Source organism: Lutra lutra, chromosome 7 (genome assembly GCF_902655055.1).
Source record: "Lutra lutra chromosome 7, mLutLut1.2, whole genome shotgun sequence".
NCBI lineage: Eukaryota > Metazoa > Chordata > Mammalia > Carnivora > Mustelidae > Lutra > Lutra lutra.
The window spans coordinates 73,821,322-73,839,837 of NC_062284.1; the positions used below are offsets into that span (position 1 = coordinate 73,821,322).

Here is an 18,516-nt window from a genome sequence, read left to right on the forward strand (position 1 = left end):
GCCTTCAGGAGACTTCCATTCCAGGAGACAGCCACCTTGCTCTTCCTGGGGCTCTGGGCAGCCTGTCTGCTGGCTGCCCATTCCCATCAAAGCCCTAGTCCCCCACCTCCCCTAAGCCTGGTGACTACCAGTTCCAGGATCTCCCTTGGCCTCTGCCCAGGGCAGCTCCTGCAGAATGGCTGTCAGGGTGCCTATTCTTCCAGCTCTAGGGTCTGTGTGCAAACCTCAGCTGTTCTCCTCTCCTCAGAGGTCTCTGGGAAGGCACCCACACTTTCCTGCCCAGTCTTCTTCTCCAGAGCTCTGTGGACCAGCCTAGGCCTCCTGACCAGGAGACCTAACTCAGACAAGGAGATCCTCTAGCCACCCAGCATTTTTAACAACTCACCAATGAAGTTATTGAAACACTTGGGCTTGTGTTGCCAGTAAACACCCAGGAAATAGACGGGCACTCCTGTCAGCATGATGGCCAGGCCAGTGCCACACACCACGGGCTCTGACCACAGGCTAAAGATCAGCAGGAAGGCCCAGAACAGCAGGTAGATGATGGGGAACAGCAGGTTGATCTGTGGAACAGACATGCTGTTAGCTGTGTGGATCCCGTGGTCCCCAGGATCAGGGTGTTCTCCCTCTTCTCAATCCACAGAGAGGCACCTTTGAGGGCAAAGGCTAGGCTTCACTTGGCTCTATGGCTCCCACACCCCAAGCCCTGATAGATCAAGTATTATGTCAACAAACATTGGTGAACTTGGGTAGTAGGATGGGAAGAGGAAGGGCAACTAGGAAGGGAAAGATCCTCATGCCTTTCTCTTTTCTCCTGGGCAGAGGCTAAATAAGTCCTTGTCATCCATGCTTCAGCCAGGGAAGCCCATGGGGACTAATAGGCTCGCTGGTTTATTGGTATATATTTGCTGACATCCTAGAGTAGAAGAGAGGTGGAGAAATAAGTGAGGGGCAAGAAGGAAGTGGCCCAGGTCTGTCATACTCCTTGTTCCTTTCCCAGTTCTAGGTAGGGCCCTCATCTGGGCACCATGTGGCAAATGTCCATCCTTCTTGTCAGGATCAGTCTCAATGTGTTTCTCTCAAGCAATCTGAGAAGGTAGGTCTGCCAAGATCCAAGAAGTCAGGAAACCTACCATACTATCAGGCACTCTGGGACCTTGATTTTATTCAGAAAGAAGCATCAGCTCTATGGGCTTATTGGCCATCTTGTTGGCCACAGGTGGGAGTGCCCAGTAGAGTCTTCTTCAAGACTCCACATTTAGGGGGCGCCTGGGTGGCTCAGTGGGTTAAAGCCTCTGCCTTCAGCTCAGGTCATGATCCCAGGGTCCTGGGATTGAGCCCCACATTGGGCTCTCTGCTCAGCGGGGAGCCTGCTTCCCTTCCTCTCTCTCTCTGCCTGCCTCTCTGCCTACTTGTGATCTCTGTCAAATAAATAAATAAAATCTTTAAAAAACAAAAAAGACTCCATATTTAGCTGCTTTTCTCTTCCTTGTCATCTCAGAGGGTATGCAAGTGTTGGGAGGAGGGATGGGTTATTCTACCTTGTCATCCCTCTAGCAAGCTTTCTAAGAGTGACAGGAAAGTGGTGGTGGAAAACAGATTTGGAAAGCTGAAATCCCCAGCTGGAAGAATCTTCTTGAAGGATCTAGTCTCCTGTCTCCAGAATAGGATTGTTCAAGTAGCTCAGGTCTATGCTCTATTCTAATTTGCAGGAGAACCCATAATGCTCTTGCCTATTTTGTTCTGAGCAATGTCGTTCATTCACCACATTATCTCTTGCAGCAATCGGTAGGTTCACCAGGCACCCTACTACATATAAGGCTATAGTAGTTTAAAAAGGGAGGCTCATGGAGGGCTGTAGTGGACTGGAAAGCTTCAAGGAAGAGGAGGAACTTGAGGCCTATGTGGGGAATAGTTATAATTTGGATAGGCAGATGGGAGAAGGAAGCTCACTCTGGGATAGAGACATAGTTCAAGTGAACTCAGGGATGGGACGGAGGGAGGAGGAGGAGATGGGCCATACCAGTGGATTCATGGAAATGCTAGAGAGGTAAGGAAGCCTTGAAAAATCAACCGGTGTTTATAAGAGTTGTAGGAAACAAAGGAATAACCTGATGAGAGTATCATTTAATCTAACTTACTCTTCCAGCTGTGATTTGTTCTGGTCCTGTCTCCAGTGGAAAATGGAAATGGCTGCCCCATTTATACATGGCCTTTGCTTTCCAAAGGGTCTGCTACCATCATAGAGAAGGTAGATCATATATGTGGTCAGCAGCTGAGAACAAGGGGATTTAAAAATCTGAGCTGCAGCTAGATTTGTAGAGGAGGGGAAAGGGATCTCAAGGGGAGGTTCTCGCACCTTGATAGGGCGGGGGATGTCAGGCTTCTGCCAGCGAAGAACGATCTGTCCCGCAATTGTGACTCCATAGAAGAGGTAGTTGATGAAGCCCACGTAGTTGATGAGGGTGTACATGTCGCTGGTGACCAGCATCAGCAGGGTTGAGATGCACTGTGGGAAACGGGAGAAGCTCATCAGTGATCAGTAAGGTATCTGGACACTGAAGGAGCTGTTTATAGGTGGGAGACTGTTCCCCTGCCTCTAGGCAGACGATGCCATTTTACGATCAATGTCCTAAAATGGAGACTTTACAGCTTCTCCTCCCTAGGCATCCTGGCCATTGCTAACAGCTTCATTGCCAGGAAATTCTTTCTTATTGCAGAAATGATAATCAAAATATTTAACCACTGGTATGGCATGGGCACTAACCGGTCAGAATAGATACTGGCTATAAACAACCGGCTTGGCCACACAGGCAGCGCTGGTCTCATTTGTATTTCTTCCCTGGTTGTACCTCAAGCTAATTTTGGTGTTTCCTTTTTTTTTTTTTTTTCCCCCAATCCCTTAGGGAAGATTGTTAACTGCAGATTAAAGCTTTATTCCTGCCCTCATCCTCTCCTGGCTGAGTCATGTAATTTATTTTTCTCCCCCCTCCACCTTTTTTAATATTCTAAACAGTTATAAAGCATTTGCTAGGTGGCAAGCCCTGTTCTCAGTGTTCTACAAATATTAACTCATTTAACTCTCATAACATCCCCATAAGGTTTTCTTGATAGAATCCACTTTACAATTTCAAAATCAGCTCAGTGGCTCTCTCGGAATCATGTTCTGCCCCTCTGCTAATTTGTTAAGGCCAACAGAAGATTATGTTCTTAGAGCATCTGGGTGGCTCAGTTGGTTGAGTGTCTGCCTTTGGCTTGGGTCCTGATCCTGGGATCCAGTCCTGCATTGGGCTCCACATCAGGCTCTCTGCTCAGCAAGGAGCCTGCTTCTCCCGCTGCCCCTCCCCCTGCTTGTGCTCTGTCTGTCAAATAAATAAATAAAATCTTTTTAAAAAAAGATTTTATTTATTTATTTGACAGACAGAGATCACAAGTAGGCAGAGAGGCAGGCAGCGAGAGGAGGAAGCGGGCTCCCTGTTGAGCAGAGAGCCTAATGTGGGGCTCAATCCCAGGACCCTGGGATCATGACCTGAGGTGAAGGCAGAGGCTTTAACCCACTGAGACACCCAGGCACCCCTAAATAAATAAAATCTTAAACTAAAAAAAAAAGGAAGGTTCAGGGACGCCTGGGTAGCTCAGTGGGTTAAGCCGCTGCCTTTGGCTCAGGTCATGATCCCAGCATCCTGGGATCAAGTCCCACATCGGGCTCCTTGCTCAGCAGGGAGCCTGCTTCTCCCTCTGCCTCTGCTGCCTGTGCGCTCCCCCCGCCCCGACAAATAAATAAATAAATAAATAAAATCTTAAAAAAAAAAAAAAGGTTCTGGGGCGCCTGGGTGGCTCAGTGGGTTGGGCCGCTGCCTTCGGCTCAGGTCATGATCCCAGGTCCTGGGTTCGAGCCCCACATCGGGCTTTCTGCTCAGCAGGGAGCCTGCTTCCTCCTCTCTCTCTGCCTGCCTCTCTGCTTACTTGTGATTTCTCTCTGTCAAATAAATAAATAAAATCTTAAAAAAAAAAAAAAAGGTTCAGTTCTCATGTAAGATCTGACAGTGAAAATAACCTAGAAGATTTTAATGGATGAAGAAGCCAGATTCTGACTGTATTTGCCTTGCAGTCACAGTACTGTACCAATAGCTCAAACTGGAAATAAGTCTGTGTCTCACTGGGAGTACTAGGGGTCTCTGGGCACCTTTCACAGCTAACCAATCATGATGGCCTTCATCCTGTATCTGAACATTCTGAAACTCCGCCTCATGGTGTACAATGAAGGCTCTTGACTCCTGAGAGCTCTCAATTATCCTGATCTAACTGCTTCTCTGATGGACCGAAGTCATTTTCAATATTTTACTCAGGATCCAGAAAGAAAAAAGAGTAACTTAAAAGACTCAGTGGGGACAAGTCTTTGCTCTTTCTTTTTACCCCTCTAAATGATTCTACGCTAGGCCATTCTACCCTCATTTCTTCCCTACCCCAAGTTTCCTTTTTTCCATTTTCAGTTGCCAGTCTTCCTTTCCTTATAGTTTGTCTTATTTGGTGTACCTGTAACACTGAATTTATTTCAGTGATGTTTCCTGAGAGACAGGCAGAGCCTCCTTGAGGCAAGAAGACTGATGGGGAGTGGTGGACGTGTATGTGATTGGCCAGGAGTGGGGACCCAAAGCTGCAATCCTGGGGGCAACAAGTGCAGGGGAGAGCCAAGAAAGGAGGTTTCTTTATGAGACTGTAGAGTTGTGACATAGTCACTTCAATCTGACCCAAAAGGATGGGAGAATGGCAATGAGCCAGGGTGAGAGCCTGAAGGTGTTTCAGGACACAGGGTCTTTCCTTGTTATTTCTCTTGATATTCACAAAGCCCATGTATACCATTTGCCAGATTATCTAAAACCCAGTGAAACCTGGGAGCAGACCAGGAGGGTGACAGGGCTGTGTGTGGGAAGTGCGAACTTCAGCTCAGAGCAAGTACAAAGAGGGAGGGTATGTGTAGGGCTGGCAGAAGGAGGGGCCCTTACTGTGAATAGCAAGGCTGGGATTGGGGTGCAGCGCTTCACGTGGATCATGGCCAGCACGCTGGGAAGGTGGCCCTCCCTGGCTCCAGCAAAGAACAGCCTGGTAAAGAGAAAAACAGGTCAGCCTGGGGTGACCCACAGACTACCCAAGGAAGTTCTCTCCCCAGCCCAGTCTTCCTCATTCATGCCCACCTTCTGCTCACACAGGAGCATCTCCCCCACCCAACCACGTACCCACCTTCCCATGCACACTCCAGCCCACTTGTCACAGGACCCACATTCACAAGTACAGGTGCAGGCAGACCAGAGGCAGCCAGTGGATAACAGATGGATTCTGGGTGCATGGAGACCCTAAGTATGGTCTGAGTGGCTTGGGGTTACTGATGATTGTGACTTCACTTTGTGGGTCTTACAACGTCTTAATCCCTTTAAAAATGGGCCTCCCCCATCCTCAAGGAATACAGGTTCTCTGAAACATGGGGACTGAACTGTATGTCCATGGGAAGCCTTAAAAACACTGATATTCTAGTCAGGAGGTAGTTGCTACTGTGGGGATGGAGAATGGGTGGTGGACCAGAAAGGGACACGGAATAACTTGGGGGATATGTGGGAATGTTCTATATCTTGTTTTGAGTGGTGCTTACATCACTGTACACAACTGTCAAAATTCATTAATCTGGACAATCTGTGTATTTTATTGTATTGCATGTATTGTATTATATCATACCTAAAAATTTATAACCTTAAGCTACTTTTTCTATTCCCAAAGAAGCCATCCTAAGGAAATGAATAGTGAGTTAGTGAAAGATATATATAAAAGATATTCTGATGATAAAAAAGATAGGAAATATCCTAAATGCCCCCAAAGTAAAAGACTGATAACATAAATTATAGCATATCTATAAGATGGGATATTTTACAGTCTTAATGTTTTGAAAAAAATTCATTACATGAGAACATGCTCAAATACAATGTTAAATGGTAAGAGCAAGACAGAACACTATATGATTCCATACAGTATGATTCTAATTAATTTAGAAATTATGGTCATGTAAAAACATACCAACTGATTATCTCAGAGGATGGAATTATGAGTAATTTTAATTTTCTTCCATAGACTTTATTTAAAAAGTTAATTTCTAAAATAGATGAGAAATTTTTAATTGGAATAAAAATGATTTTTTTAATCCTTTTTAAAAATTAGATCCTTTTTTTTGAGATAATTGTAGACTCACATGTAACTGGAAGAAATAATACGGAGAGATCCTAGGTATCCAATCTATTTCTACTGGTAACATACTGCCAAACTACAGTATACTATCATGACTAAAAATATGTATTTTTAAAAAGAGAAATTTTAACATAAAAGGGACTTCTTCCCCTTTCCTTTTCTCAGAGAAAAGAACATTATAAGCCGTTGGAAATTTACATATTAGTATGAATTAAGCACCTAAGGGGTAGGAGGAAGGAGTTGGTGTAAAGGGCACAGGAAGGCACAGAATCAGCACGCTGGGTGTTCTGAAAAAAAAACAAAAACCTGTCACTTACTTTGGAATTTGTGTGTGAGGGGGAGAGGAACTAACAGCAGCAGTTTGGCAGAAGTGTGGCCCTTCCATTATGGCCCCAAGTACCCATGTGCATCACCATCAGTTGCCATCATCAACTACCTAGGCTACTGTCACTGGTTTCATGCAGCCACGCAGCATTGCCCCTCTACGGTGCAGCCTCATGCACCTAAATGAGCCCTGGGTGCTCAGGGAGCCTCATCATGCACGTAGCCAGGGCCCCACATTCATGTCCCTCCTCCACATGCAGCTAGGACCAGTGTAACTGTCCAGGTCCAACAGCATTTGCAAGTGTCAAGTTCACAAGAGACAATCCTTGCCCAGCTAGCTGACAACAGAGGAGACAATGACATTAAGCATGACACACGCCCCCACACACTCTTATTTCTCAGGAAGGGTCAACCTCTCCATATACCAAACACAAAAGAGTAAGAGAAAGAAGGAGAGAGGGAGGGGAGGAGAAGGAAGGAACGAAGGAACTGGAAAGATGAGCAGAGGAGGCCTGGTGGGTGAGCTGTGCCTCTGAATCAGAGGCCTCGCACACCAGGGCCGCCGTGTCCTACATGCACACACAGCTGTACCACATGCACGCAGACCAAGGCTTGGCCTGCCTGAGGGACAAACCCCACTCTAAAGTGACTGTAGCCAGTCACTCTCTTCCAATAGATCCCAGAGAGCCTCATGGGTCATTGCTCTTCCACTGCTCGCCCTCAGTTGGGGACTCCAGGTGGCCACAGCTCCTGTGTAACACGCACACGAGGTTGCTGTGGGTGAGTCTCAGTCTCATAGGTTCCCGGGCCACAGAGGACACCCACACTCCCTCTTTCCTGCCCTGGGTCCTGAAAACATGGCACTCCCTTGACATTTCATGAGAACTCCTCCCTGAGGTAATGGGTGGCTTTGGAAGCAGCTGAACTCAGGGACTCCCTGTTCTTGCTGTATCTTTCAAATAGGACTATGGCCTGGGGGCAGGGGAACTTTCTAAGAAATGGGGGAAGACCCCTTGAACAACACTGATAGGAAACAGTCCAGTGTCTGCTAGCCTCAATGATCCATTCTGGAGATAGGGAAAAGAGACCCTGAGGAGGGGCAGATTTCTGGGGATGTAGAGGCAAATGTTAGGGATTTCTGGACTGACTTGATCTTCTGGCTTCCCTGAGAGTTTGGGAGTTGGGGGCCTGGCTTTGGACAAATGCTTTTCTTCAGCTTTTCCCCACTTCTCTCACTTTACACTCTCTGCCTAAGTCTCCCGAGCGGCCATGACAAGGCCGCCCATAGCCACTTGTCTGTTGAGCAGGGAGAAGGATCCATCCCACCTGCAAGCTGGTTCCAGAACTTCCATAAGAGGCCAGCCCAGAGTCCCCACCCCCACCCCACAAGCCTATGTCCCTCCTGGTCCCTGATAGAGTGGGGTTCCTTTCAAGCCAGCATAGCCTATTTCCAGGCAAGTAGCAAAGGGGCTCTGCGGCTGCTGCTGAGATACTGTCCTGCAGCTAGTCATGGTGCCCAGACCTAGGACTGCGTCAGGCAGCCTGGGACCTCCTCAGCTCTCTGCTCCTGCTGAAATGAGGCGGGACAGGGCTTCTCGCCACTACATGTGAAGCCACACACATCGCAGGTAACCACATGAGCAGCACACACTCCTTTGCATCCAAGCTGACATACAAATGCCCTTTTGTGAGCAATCACCCCCTATGAGGTCACCACCCAGGTGCCCACACAGACCCCTGCTGATGGAGACAAGCCCCCCACATATACACAGAGCAATATGCGCAGCAGAATGGCCCCTGGCCCAGGAAGGACTGGGACGACACTTACCGGGAAGAGGTGAAGAGAGACCCATTGACTCCTCCAAATGTGGACAGGGCAACGGAAATGGGCATGATCCAGGCCATGACCCCTAGGAGCTTCTCTCCGAATGTCTAGGAGAGAAAACAAGGGAATGAGCAGAAGAGGCAAGGTTACAAACCACCACTTGTACATCACTGCTGGGAATGCTCCCTCCCATCTCTATGCTTGCTGAGTCTCTACTACCAGGGTCCTCGCAGGGAGAGTTGTTTCCCCAGCCCCTCCTGCACCGCACCGCCACTTCCCTTCCCATGGTGATCACACACAGTGGAGATTTAACAAGTGTTTTGGGCTATTAACTGAAGGAGACAGTGCATGGTGGTGTTAATAATAATAATAACAACAACAATGATGATGATGTGCTAACATTTGTTCTCCTTGTTTTATGGATGAGAAAACTAAGGCACAAAGCAATTAGGTAGTCTGCCTAAGATCACAAACCCAGAAAGTGGAGGGCCAGGATCAGAAGCCAGCTATGGGAGTCCAGGCCTTAGTTACATTACACACTCATGAGTCAGGCAGGTTGGGGTTCAAATCTTAGCCCAACAGTTTGGAGCTGTGAGACCTTGAGCAAGATCCTTAATTTTTGAGCCTCAGTTTTCCCATCTGTAAAATAGAAATGGTTCCTAATTCATAGGGTGAGAATTTCTAAATTCACAGAATTAGTGTAAGAGGGAGAAAATCATAAGAACAAGCCACTATGTAGGCTGAGAAAGAAAAGGTGGTAAAGCTACAGACTAGTCTCCCTATACTGAAGGAATGTAAAATGTCAAGGGACTAGGCTTTTCTATATTCTCTGAGCCAAGTACACACTCAATTTCTCACACATTATGGGGGAGGTGTTGTTTAGAATAGAAGTGCTGCTGGGTTAGGCCAGTAGTCATGCCCCAGGACACTGAAGGGCCTCTTTCTTTAGTCTTCTGAGAGGAAAAATGTGATGACAGTTTGGTAGGGTGGCGTCAGGGCTCAGGTGAAGCCAGGTCAGGTGGCTGCATGGCTCCCAGGTTTCTCCTGAGTATCAAAGACCCCAGTGCTTTGGATCTGCATGATCTCTTTCCCCAAAGAGCACAGACCATTCCTACTACCTGTTTATTGGCACACACTTTTCCCTGATGAGGGAAGGAGTCAGGCTGCATGATTTCCAGAGGAAGAAACAAAGGCAGAGAGGAATGGCATTGTCTTGTGCAAGATTATATCTTTCTAGGAGGAGACTGCCTCCATTACACAATCATCACATTTAGAGTTTAAAGTGCCCCAGATCAGGAACTGGCAAATTTTTTTTGTAAAGGGTCATATAGTAAGGAAGGTAGCTTTGTGGGCCATAGAGTGTCTGGAAATAAGCTGGTTCTGCTGTTGTCCTGTCCTAAGGCACAACATGGCCGTCAGTTTCCTCCTGGGCACTTGAAGATATGGTTTCTGCCCTGAGAACTTGGGATGACTTCCAATTCCACAAATTCATGGATCAGGGAAAAGTGAGTAGGGCCAATCAGGCAAGTCTATGTCAACATTCCTGGCTTGAGGAACTGTGAGTTTGATTTCTTACCACAGCGACTGCGTTTGATGCCAGCAGCTCCTGGGGGGACATTGCAGTGACATAAGCGACATTGGCAAAGACATACACAAATGTGACCAGTGGGATGGAGATGAAGATGGCTCTGGGAAGGTTCCTGTAGAAGGAGAGGAGGTGAGAGGGGAAAGGCCTGGCACCTGCCTCATCACGGGGTTTGGGAGGTGCCTTGTCTTTCTGCTCCAAACTGACCTGGCAACCTTGTGTGACATTCCCTCTCCCTGGGGGGATGTATTCTATCTCAAAATGGGCAGGGCAATTTAGAGAAAATGAATCAGTGTAGGCTGGGAATATGCTTCATACCGGTTGACCTCTTTCTGACTGGAATCTCCATGATGCACCCTTCTCCCCTGCCTCAAGACACAAAGACCCTCCTGTCCTAAGGCAGGTAAGTAAGATGCCCAGAGGCCTCTTGGCACATTTCATCCTCTAAGGCAATGGTGCTATCTCAGCACTGTTTCAGCTTTTAATCTGCTCTGGGACAGTCAAGGGATCATTTTTCTCCTCCTGGCAGGGCAGATGGCAAATGGTTTAAGTTCCTTAGAAATAATTGTTTCTTCAGGATAGACCAGATCACAGTCAGAACAGGGGCAGAGGTGGAGAAGTGGCCAGTGGACACCTGACTCTCTCTTCCTAGTAGCAGGTGCTGTGGCCTTTCAAGGGATTTGGGAAGAGCTGGGCTATTTTAACTCACTTGTAGGGATCAACAAGTTCCTCAGTCACGTAATTAAGAAAGTTCCAGCCTCCGTAAGCAAAGGAGCCCTGAAGGAAAGCCAGTGCGATGAGGCCGATGTCGGGTTCTTGGAAATTCTCAAATGCGTTCTTTGGTTCCAGCCAGAAATACTCTCCTGTGGATGCAAGGGGCAGGGGGCTGCTCAGAGAAAGGAGCTAGAGGCCTGGAGGCCTCTAGCCTTCCTAGTCCTGTCTCAGCTCCTCCTGCAGTGAAGATCCAGCTCTTGTCTTGTTTCCAGTGAACTCCACACATTGGAGAAGCGGGACCAAAAGGAGAATGGAAATAAGATTAGGACTTTCACAGAACCTAGGAACCAGGAGTCCAAATGCAGGCTCAGGTTCAAAGCACAGATCTCAATGTTCTTTTCAAAGGCAAATTTGCTTGGAAGGAAAGGCCAGGTTAGGGCAGAGTAGAGTAAATCAGGGGTGGTGGGCAGGGGGTGGGGGTGGGAGGGAGCTGGGATTTGGAGATGCAGGATTAGGGCCATTGGCAGTCTCCTGACCACCTTCCTATAGATCTAAGTTTATACATTTTCACAAAGAAAGCATGAAGAACAACAAACCCTCAAAAGGAAGCTCCTCTAACACATAGAAGTTTATGCGCATTCTGCTTTCTTTGTCAATAACCTCTTGTCTCTTTCTAAGGCATCACTCTCTCTCTCTTCATGGTATAGATTTCCTGAGGACAGGGTCCTTCAGCAAAGAGCTTTTCCACTGCCTTCCCAACCTTCAGCACAGTGTCCTACACACACGTGGGCCCTTAAGAAAGGTTGCTGATGATGTTGTAACGAAACACAGAGTAACTGCCCATATTTTACTTATTCAACTGCAATCCATTGTTTGGACAGGAAATAAGGAAATTAGAATGATCGAGAGAAAGCAGCAGGGCCAGAATAGAAGAGACTTTTATCTCTGAAAAGATAGCACAGTGGGTTCTTTCTTTCTTTTGTTTTTTTTAGGGGGAAAGCATGAACACAGTCCTCACTACCACATATTATGTAGTCCCATTTCTCATGTTTGGGGAAACTGCAGGGGTCAGCATATCCATAGTGCAATGGATAAACCTTGCCCTTGGAATACCCCCTTCATGATCATGGTATCTCCCCTACCAGATAGAGGATTTCTTTAAGTGATTTCTTTAAGTCTACACAATATTACCTGCTAAAGAACTTAACACAACTGGTTAAAATAACAGCAGAACCTTAATTATGTTCCCTAGAGTAAATATCCAGGCACCCCACATGGCCTTCAGGGCTTGTAGGCGGGTGGGAGGTCTCTCTGTTTGTCATCTGACTTTCTCCAGGAGGCAGGGACACTGGGCAGAGCCTAGTGGTGCCATGGTTCCTGTGGAAACCAAATACAGACTTGGACTTGGAAGGGACCAAATCCAGTGGGGAATGTTGGCAGGGGCCCCAGGAATGCCGAGCTCTCTCTTGTAGAGATTATGAGTAATTTTGAAATGTATAAAAATCTCCTCTGTTCTCCATTTTAAGATACGGGCAACATACAATGTAAGATGCAGGGAGCTTCTCTGGAGATGGGACAAGAGAGCAATAAGAGTCCAGAGGTCTGGGGGCTTCACCTAGCTGGGCCAGAGCCAGGAGGTCAGCATGGGAGACCTGAACTCTGCAAACCAGGTGGGGCAGGCTCAACTTCCAACCATCCCAGGAAAATGGTTTCTCTTCCCCTTTGTGAAGCAAGTGAAGAAGAAAAGTCATTCAAGGTCAGAATTGGAAAATCTCAGGGTTCACGTGTCTAAAGACAATGTGAGGGGGTATGCACATGAAAAAGGCAGAAAGTTGGGTGGGGTCCTGTTTTTTGGGTGCTACTCACCTTTGCAGATCTGGACAACTCCCATGATGATGATCAGGGCCAGGGCCAGGAGTTTCCCAGCTGTGAAAATGTCTTGAACCCGGGTGGCCCACCGCACACTGGCACAGTTGACCCATGTGAGGAGCACTGAAATGACAGACCCCAAACATACCCTCAGGGCTATAATGAGGCTGTAGGAGGCCCTCTGGACAGAAGTAGAAATGTTCCCTGCTTCTGATGATGGGACTATAGCAGGCGAGCCAAATTTCCCTCAGGCCCAGCCCCAGTCTCCGGAAACTTTGGCTAGGTTAATGGGTTACAAATGGAGATTACATGCCACAAATTAGAGCTTGGTCAGAGCGTGCCCTGCCTAGGGCTGGAAGCCAGAAGTAGGCATGGAAGTGAAGGCACAGGCTTTGAGGAAAATCAGCATCTCACCAGAGTGCAAGTATGGGCTTTGTTTCCAGGCCATTGTGTGTTCAAGGGGAGCCCTGAGCAGCTGGTGGGTCCTGAATGTCATCTTCCTCAGCCTGATTTTGGGGCAACAGAGGATTAGGGGGAATCTTTTTTTTTTTTTTTTTTTTTAACCTGTGGTATAATTTACATAGAATAAAATTCATTTTTCTAAGTGTACAATTTGAGGAGATCTGACAAATGTATTCAGTTAGTTAATCACTTCCACACTCTTTATATGGAACATTTCCAACACTCCCAAAAGTTTTCTTTCTGGCATGTTGAGCTCCTTTGAAGTCAGTTCCCTTCCCCTACCTCTGGCAACCCTAATTTGGTTTCTGTCCCTATAGTTTTGCCTTTTCCAAAATGCCACATGAACAGAATCATACAATATGTAGCCTTTTGTTTGGCTTCTTTCACTTTACACGATGCTCTTGAGATCCACTCACGTTGCTGTGTATATCAATAGTCTGGTCCTTATATTGTCATGTAGTACTCCATTTTTTTTTTAAGATTTTATTTATTTGACAGAAACATAGCAAGAGAAGAAACACAAGCAGAGGGAATGGGGGAGAAGGAGAAGCAGGCTTCCCGCCGAGCAGGGAGCCCAATGCGGGGATCGAATTCAGGACCCTGGGATCATGACCTGAGCTGAAGGCAGCCGCTTAACGACTAAGCCACCCAGGTGCCCCAATGTAGTACTCCATTTTATGTATTGGTTTTCTACTTACTGGCTGATGGACATCTGGGCTGCTCCCAGTTTGGGGCTATTATGAATAAAGCTGCTATAAACAGTTGCATAGAAGTATTTAAATGGATTGTAGACATCTTTGAGAAGCATTTTCCTTTCTCTTGAGTTAATATCCAGGAGTGAGATTCTGAGTCATAAGGTAAATGAATAACTTTTTTTTAAAATTTTGTTATTTTTAAAAGTAATCTCTAGGGACGCCTGTGTGGCTCAGTGAGTTGAGCATTTGCCTTTTGTTCAAGTCATGATCCCAGCTCCTGCAATCAAGTCCCACACTGAGCTCCTTGCTTGGCGGGGAGCCTGCTTCTCCCTCTGCCTGCTGCTCCCCTTGCTTGTTCTCTCTCTCTTTCTCTCTCTCTGACAAATAATAAGTAAATAAATAAGTAAAATCTTAAAAAAAAAAAAAAAAAAGGTAATCTCAACTATGGGCTTGAACTCATAGGCCCAAGATGAAAAGTCACATGCTCTACTGACTGAGCCAGCCAGGCGTCCCTAAATGTATGTTTAACTTTGTAAGAAACAGTCAAACTACTTTCCAAAGGGGTTATATCGGGGTGCCTGGGTGGCTCAGTCAGTTAAGTGTCTACCTTCGGCTCAGGTCATGATCCTGGGGTCCTGGGATCAAGCTCCACATTGGGCTCCCTGCTCAGTGGGGAGCCTACTTCTCCCTCTCCCTCTGCTGCTCTCCCCAGCTTGTGCTCTCTCACTCTCTCAAATAAATAAATAAATAAATAATCTTAAAAACAACAACAACAACAAAACCCCACAAAGTGGTTGTATCGTTAGCATCTCCACCAGCAATGTAGGCAAGGTCCTGTTGCTCTGAATCCTTTCAGCATTTGGAATCTTCAGCTCCAAAAGCTTGGCTCTTCTGATAGGTGGGTAGGGGCATCTCACTGTGATTTCAATTTGCATTTCCCTCATGACTGGTGAGGTTGAGTATGTTTTCATGTGCTTATTTGCCACTAGCCCTCTGTCTTCTTTGGTAGCATAGGGGCTTTTAACTCTGCCTCCTATCCTAGGAGTCACAGGGCTCTCACAGAGATCCCAACAACATGGAAACTCCAAGGGATGGAGGAGAGTTCAAAGGCTGAATCCTAGGAGGGAGGGACTCTGTTTTACAGCCACACTCTCCCAGCAACCCAGGGAGCCTGTGCTGCAGGAATGGGACACTCATCTTCCTGGTGCTTAGGAAGTCCTCGAGAACAAAGGGAAGAAATAAAATCCTCTTGTTTCCCCTTCCCCTGAAACAGTGACCAGGACACCCCCCCTACCCGCCCAGTCCTCCAAAGGTACAAGTCACACATGTAGAAGCACCAGCCTTTCTTCTCAAGCGCTGCCCCGGCTTCTGACTTCACCTGAACAGTTGCTCAGATTATATCAATACTGATCTTTAAACTGTGTTTTTAGTTTTCAAGTATATTCTGACCTTACTTGATTCTGAGACCATGTCAACAGGGTGAAGACCTGACATTATTATCTGTAAACTTTCTTCCCACACCGTCTCTACCTGGCAAACTCCTTCTCATCTTTCAAGATCCAGCTCAAATGTCACCTGTTCTGTGTCTTTATTATTTTATGTATTCCTGACAATGTGGCTGCAAGGTAAGATACACCAGCTGCATTTTGCAAACAAAACAAACAAACAAAGTTTGTCCCTCTTCTTTTTTCTCAGACCACGTTGTTTATATTTAATTTTGGCATCTACTTCTTTGTATTATAAAGATCTGTTTCTTTTTCTCTGTCTCCATGTAGACCAGGAGAGCAGGAACTATGACTTTTCATGTTTTCAATCCCTGGGCATCATTAATGTCTGCAAATAGCATGTGCTCAACAAATATTTAATACTTGGATACAGAAAATGCCTCAATTCATTAGCCCTGCAATCTCATCTCAGTCTACACATTTTACAATGCACACAATCTCCCCTGCTCCCCAGGAATCTCATCAAAAGGAGACATGATCCCCAGCTGGTTGCACAGAGTCAAAAGAGCGACAGGAAACTTGAATTCAAGAGTAGAAACTCTTGACTCCTCACAGAGAAGTTGTTATCCAAGATGGTGTCATATAAGGAGAACAAAAACATGTTGTCAGAGGAAGGATTTTAAACGCCTGAACAGGGAGAACATCTTGTAAATACTCGAATGTTCCAGATGGACCGAGACATCCTGATAAATACACATTTGGTTTATCTTACTCAATTCAAAAAGGATTTCAGGATCACATGCCTGGTGACAATCCAAACCAAATCATTCTAAGCAACAGGGCCTGAGATCTGTTTCTCCTCAGGGCCTTGAGGACTGCTAGGTACAAGGCTGGGCCCTCAGGTCCCAGGAGTTCAGGAAGACACAAGCAATGACTTAAGGATAAAGGAGATTGATTTATGAAAAGAAGATTAGGACATAAAACCCATGAGGCTCAGGGATAGGTAAGGATTACAGAATAAGGAACCAGATTGTGATTCCAGAGAAGAAAATTATCCTCTATCAAGGGGAGGACAGGGCACAGTGGGGAAGGGAGAGCAAAGTACTTGGAGGGAAACAAGGGATGAGCAGGACAAGTCACAGACATTCTTCCCCCAGTGGGTGGGGGGAATGTGGCCACCTCCTGGTGGGCTGGGACAGAAAACACAAAATCATGTATCTCCTTAGGAAAGGGACTTTGTCAAGGCAGTCAGAAAGATTCCTTCAGTCAACTCCAGAATATTCCTGGGGGATGGGAGATGTTTGAAGGAAGGGATAATTTGTCAAATAAACTCACTGTGGGTATCTTCTGTCCCACCTGACCTTATCTTCACAATTTCACAAGAACCCAGTCTTTGACTAATATTTAACCTTTTACCTTTACAGAGATCTTTCAGACATAAAAAGAGAAATCCTGAGAATGGGGTGGGGACACATTTTGCCTGTGACACTAATCTCCTTAGAACAATGACTGCAGGCCCTCACATCTGACCCTTATCCCTGCTGTTGGGTGATCACAGCATGTGACTGAGGGGAAAGAGGGCACTTTCAGTCTCCTGCTACCACAGGACAGCTTCCCTCACAGCAGGCTGAAACCTGAGCCTCCAAACAGAGATGAAAGGTCAGTGAGTGAAGGCAATACTGTCAGGTGCTTGCCAAGCCCCTGCCCTGTTCAGGCATCCTACCTCTGCCTGTCTGCTACCCAGAGCCCCTTTGTATTGTTAGTGGCTATGGCTCCTCTCTCTTCTCAGCCAGAGGGTGCATTCTGAATGCTTGAGAAACGGTGACCTCAGGGAAGCCACACGTAGGTGGGGACCAGTAGCCTCTGCAGCTTGAAATGTAAGGGTTTTCCTTCTTCCATCCATCTGTCTGTCTACCTGTCCAACCACCATCTACAAATGGCCTACTGTGCTGGGTGCTCTGGTAGGTGGGGGAGTTACAAGACACAAGTCCTTGTCCTCAGGAAGTTGAGAGCATAAGGTGGGGGAGATGGGTGAGCTAAAAGATGATCATACAACAGTGTGCTGACAGCAAGGGTCTTCACGGAAGCAAGTGGGCATCCATGAGGAGTCCCAAACTCTGCCCAGGGGACTCAGACCTGTGTCCTATAGGAGGGGGGAGACCGTAACCAAAAGGCGAATTTTATAATTTTGACCCAGCTGGATAACAGAAATAAGGCATAAGACTCTGGTTCTTGTCCATTGTAATATGGCTGTGTGGAGGTTCCTGTTACTCTAGAAACCCCCATGGAATCTCGGGCTTATCTGTATTTCTTGGGCATTTTCTCCCCTCTCTCTTTGGTATCCTTTCTGTTTGCTGGGTTTAAAAAAAAAAAAAAAAAGGTGGAAAGACTATCAAGACGATACTTCAAAAAAATGCTGAAGTCAGGGGTTGGTTACTTAATCTGTCAAGCTGGAAAAGGTGACAAGGTGACACCTTAATGTCAAGGTGACAGGAGGGATACAAAAAACAGGCAGGCAGGATTAGGGCACTCAGAACCCAGCAACCTTGTGAGCTCCTCAGAGCTCAGGGCCCAGGGCCTCTCAGCTGCTGAATAGGAGAGGTGGGCTCGGGACTCCCTGTCTGTGGGAAAGCTGAAAGGCTGACAGAGAGGTGCAGAGTCCTTGTCAGACTGATGACAATGCAGATCCCGTCACTGACCTGGACAAAGGGCCAGAGTTAGAAAAAAGAGACATGATGTTGGAAGCAGAGGCCAGAGAGGAAGAAAGAAAGATTTGAAGAAGCCATGCTGTGGGCTTTGAAGATGGAAGAAGGGTCCACGAGCCAAGGAATGTAGGAGGTCTCTAGAAGCTGGAAAAGGCAAGGCAACAACTGTCCCCAGAGCCTCCAGAAAGAACACAGCTTTGCTGGCACCTTGAGTTTAGGACTTCTGACCTCCAGAACTAAAAGACACTAAATCTGTGTAGTTTGTAGTCACTACATTCATGGTAATTTGTTATAGTAGCAACAGGGAATTAATTCAGGGCCAGGCACCATACAGAAAGACCAGAAAGCAGGTGGCACACACTGAAATAGCAAAACTTTTAAAGAGCAACCAGGCGGCACACTGCCGGACCCCAAAGGAGTACCTGTCCAAAGGAGAAGCCCCTCAGGCCTTGTAGAATGCCAGTGGAGGTAAAAGGTGTAGAACCCCAGTGCTTCTTCTGGTGGGGCTCTCCAGAAGAAGCAGTGAAAGTGAGGTCACCCATGTGCTAACCTAGTTGGCAAATTTCTACACCACATGACAGCATCCAAACTCTTCAATAACCTCAATCCTATAGTTGATGGTGTCACTGCCTCCTGTTTCTTCCCTTCCTAATTCTAT

General features: G+C 46.7%; 1 protein-coding gene and 1 non-coding gene across 6 annotated transcripts in view; both read right to left on the reverse strand.

Annotated features, from left to right (window-relative positions):
- SLC7A8 (solute carrier family 7 member 8) overlaps nucleotides 1-18,516 on the reverse strand; it is a 51,057-nt gene that overhangs the window by 2,210 nt on the left and 30,331 nt on the right. For 4 of the 5 annotated variants that reach the window (XM_047737755.1, XM_047737757.1, XM_047737756.1 and 1 more), the window contains 7 exons: nucleotides 12,549-12,674; nucleotides 10,678-10,831; nucleotides 9,960-10,083; nucleotides 8,387-8,490; nucleotides 5,007-5,103; nucleotides 2,360-2,509; nucleotides 386-563 (listed from right to left, as the gene is read on the reverse strand). In XM_047737755.1, the coding sequence (XP_047593711.1) occupies nucleotides 386-563; nucleotides 2,360-2,509; nucleotides 5,007-5,103; nucleotides 8,387-8,490; nucleotides 9,960-10,083; nucleotides 10,678-10,831; nucleotides 12,549-12,674 (933 nt within the window). Of the gene's footprint in view, nucleotides 1-385; nucleotides 564-2,359; nucleotides 2,510-5,006; nucleotides 5,104-8,386; nucleotides 8,491-9,959; nucleotides 10,084-10,677; nucleotides 10,832-12,548; nucleotides 12,680-18,516 lie in introns of those variants that run through there. The other variant, XM_047737759.1, reaches the window with a different exon arrangement.
- LOC125105943 (U1 spliceosomal RNA) lies at nucleotides 11,674-11,836 on the reverse strand. Its single transcript, XR_007129180.1, has one exon. It is a non-coding gene; the product is annotated as a U1 spliceosomal RNA (small nuclear RNA).